At 35.4% G+C, this 3,434-nt stretch overlaps 1 protein-coding gene across 1 annotated transcript; it reads right to left on the reverse strand.

Moving 5' to 3' along the window:
* Positions 1-364: 364 nt before the first annotated feature.
* LOC104959232 (cyclin-dependent kinase-like 1) lies at positions 365-3,434 on the reverse strand. Its single transcript, XM_010787101.1, has 4 exons — positions 3,411-3,434; positions 1,739-1,917; positions 1,256-1,377; positions 365-667 (listed from the first exon to the last, which is right to left on the reverse strand). Exons 2-4 carry the CDS (start codon positions 1,904-1,906, stop codon positions 568-570), a joined length of 390 nt encoding a protein of 129 aa, XP_010785403.1. The 5' UTR covers positions 1,907-1,917; positions 3,411-3,434; the 3' UTR covers positions 365-567.

The raw sequence follows: 3,434 nt of genomic DNA on the forward strand, positions 1-3,434 counted from the left end.
TCAAATAAGATGGTTTGCCAGATTCTGGGAATTAGTATAATATATTCCAAGCAATGCTATGAGCAGCAACAGTGATACAATTATTCTGTATACTGCAAGATGCTCATGTAACTATAATTCAATGTTGGAATAAGGGTTAAACTGAATATTAAAGCAAAAAACTGTATTGTATCAAAGGTTTTGTATGAAATAATATAGTAAACTGTAAAACACATACAAATGTAAGGATAGTTATATATGTGTTCAAGTTTATCTTGAAAAAAAATCAGCTGCCATATGTACACTGTAAAATATAGTGGAAAAGATACACAGTTTAAATTGAGTAAATACAAAATCTTTCTTAAACCACTTTATTTAGCCCCCCCATCTCTTTACATGTTGTCACAGTAGGAGAGGGAAAATATTACACAAACATGTAACTTTAAAATACTGTAGATATGGCTTAAAGTATTTTTCTAATGCAGCCTTAAAAACTCTTAATATATCCTTTTAGACAATAAGAAGAAGGACAAATACCGAGGGTGGAAAATCAAAGAATAAACACATGAAAATGACCAAAGAAAAACATCATATTAGCAGTTGAAATATACTGACATTGTGCTTGTGGCAGAAGTTGACCGCCTGCAGAGTCTGCCACACGATGCTCTTCAGCTGAGCCTCTGGAACCCTGCAGAGGACCAGAGACAAACAAAACCTATTTACCAGTCATGATTTCCTTGTCTATTATAAAATAAAATACAAGAAGTGTGGCTTTACGCACCCTCTTGTCACCCGGGTAACCTTAGGCCTGTCTCTAACGGCAACAGCGCCTTTGTTTTCAGGAGCAGCTAGAGTTTCTGCTGCACTGCCTTGTGAGAAGGGAATGGTCCGACAGCCACTAACCATTTGTCTTGCTGTGTGACTTCACATGACTAAACTAAACATGATAATCCCTCAAAAAGAAGGCCCACATATACAAACTATATAGATACTCCAATGAAACTGAAAGTAATGTAGAAAGAAGTATCATCAGCATAGTGTAAAACATATCAAAAGTAAAAGTTCTAATGTTGAAACTTTTAGTGTTACATTTATATACTGAACAAGAGAATTGATGATAATCACTGATGCGTTAATAAGTAGGCAGCACTTTAACATTGTAGCGGGTCAAGTGCTTATGTTAACCAATTTATATACATCGGAGTTGTTTTAACTTGTAGAAATTGCTAAATTATCTAAGATGTAGTGAAGTAGAAAGTAGACCTGTTTCCCTTACCCTCGAGGGTGTTTGTCCAGCTCGTTGAGGACTGTCTGCTCGCAGAACTCGAACACCAAGTGGAGCCGTCTTTTCCTCCTGAACACCTCCAGCAGGTTGACCAGATTCACGTGTTTCAGCTGCTGCAGGACCAACAGATAACAAGGACATTGTGTCAGAACTCACCATCATACTGAACAACATACAACCTATTAAGGATCTTGAGTCTGGCCAAAATGTTGCATCAGAATTGCCTCCAAATTTGTACTCTTTGTTTAATTCAGTCTCTTAAAGCTTGTTTCCCATCCCTTTAAAGTTGAAATGTCTGTATAGCTCTTTGGAACAACAAGTATACATACCTGTGTCGGACACATTCCTTACAATAGTGGATTAGCATCATATAACCTAAAGAGTGCATATGAACCGGTGTGCGTGCAAGTGTCAACGTGTGGTTTTAAATGTAAGCCAACTTGATACTATTGGGTGTTACTAATCTTGTGTCACCTTCAGCATGCGGATTTCTCGCAGTGCAATCTTCTTAATGACAGGATCATCTTCGGATTCCACAAACTTCTTGATGGCAACTATCTGGCCCGTGTCTCTGTGTCTGCATTTGAACACCACGCCGTAAGAACCCTCGCCGATTTTGGCCAGCTTTTCATATTTCTCCATTTTCTAGTCACCTGTCAAAAAATGTAACATTTATCACAAGCTCAGCACCTCATTGAGATGTAAAAGATTCACCTTAAAATATCAAAGACACCTAAGACATATTTTTTAAGCACTGGTCTATTTTGATAGTTTGGGTTTATTTGATCCATTTGTGTCAGATTTCTCCTAAATGTCTTCAGTCAGTCAACAAAGTGAACAACTATTTTTTAAACTGACTTTATCGAATGTTTGGATTTATATCACATTAGCACGTATTTATAAGAAAACAATTAATTAATCTAGTAATTTACAATATAACTGCCTAAATGTACAATTACCTTGAGAAGTTTAAAGGAGGAATCTCTAAGGTGAAGTGTACCCTAACCTTTCCATGTGTTCTACTTTAAAACCTCAGAATAGTGAGTAAATTAATAACTTTTTCAATATGAATATATAAAGCCAAGGTAAAAGAAACAAGAAAACAAAGTTAGTTGACGTTATATATAAAATAATAGCCCTCCCTTGAATTACCCATGTATATCGTTGTTGGTGAAAGATCAAACATTATCATTAAAATAGTAACAAAAAGCATAGAATAGAAATTCAGATTATTTCATTTCTCAGGGTATACATTTAACATCATGTAGGGGCTGAAATAATAATACACTACCAGAAAATGAAAAGCAAGAGTAAAAAAGGAATGTCTGGTTTTATTCTAGAAATGCATATTATTGGTTAGCTGAACTAATTAAAGTCAATTGGTGGTTGGTATAACTTTTTATAATCTGCTAGTCAAATATTCCTTAACTTTGATTTGGATTGTTGATCATAAACAATACTTGAGAGATTCGGACTCAGCCAATTCCATAATTAAACACCGATTATCCATGAATTGTGTGACTTAATGGTTGTTCTTTCTACCCATTTGACAGAAGTTGGGAGAAGTAGTCATATACTTAAGTAAAAGTAGAAGTACTAGAGTGTAGGAATACTCTGTTACAAGTAAAAGTCCTACATTCAAAATGTTACTAAATAAAATCACACAAGTATTATCATCAAAATATACTTAAAGTACCAAAAGTAAAATAAGTCATTGTGCAGATTGGTCCATTTCAGAATAATATATATGTTAATAATGATTGATCATTAAAGTGTTCTCAAAGCTGGTAAAGGTGCATCTAGTTTGAATGACTTTGTATACTGCAGGGTAGCTTGTGAATTTACTCCAGGTGGAACTAAAGTCTGATTTAAGAGTAGATCATACTGTTTATCATCAATCTAAATCTGCAAAGTAGGCTAACTAAAGGTACTGCATAGGCTAAATGTAGTGGAGTAACATTACAATATTTACTTCTGAATTGTAGTGGAGTAGAAGTACAAAGTAGTTCTACTGAAGTGCAGTACTTGAGTAAATGTACTTAGTTACTTAAGCCCACTGATATTACCCCAGTCCTGAAGACGTGTGTTTTGTAGACAAACACAACTCATGATGCCGACCCTAAACCGCCGTCAGTGTCCCACTCACCTGTCCGCAGTGAACTCGCCAGCC

Source organism: Notothenia coriiceps, unplaced genomic scaffold (assembly GCF_000735185.1).
Source record: "Notothenia coriiceps isolate Sejong01 unplaced genomic scaffold, NC01 NC01_scaffold00030094, whole genome shotgun sequence".
Classification (NCBI taxonomy): Eukaryota; Metazoa; Chordata; class Actinopteri; order Perciformes; family Nototheniidae; genus Notothenia; species Notothenia coriiceps.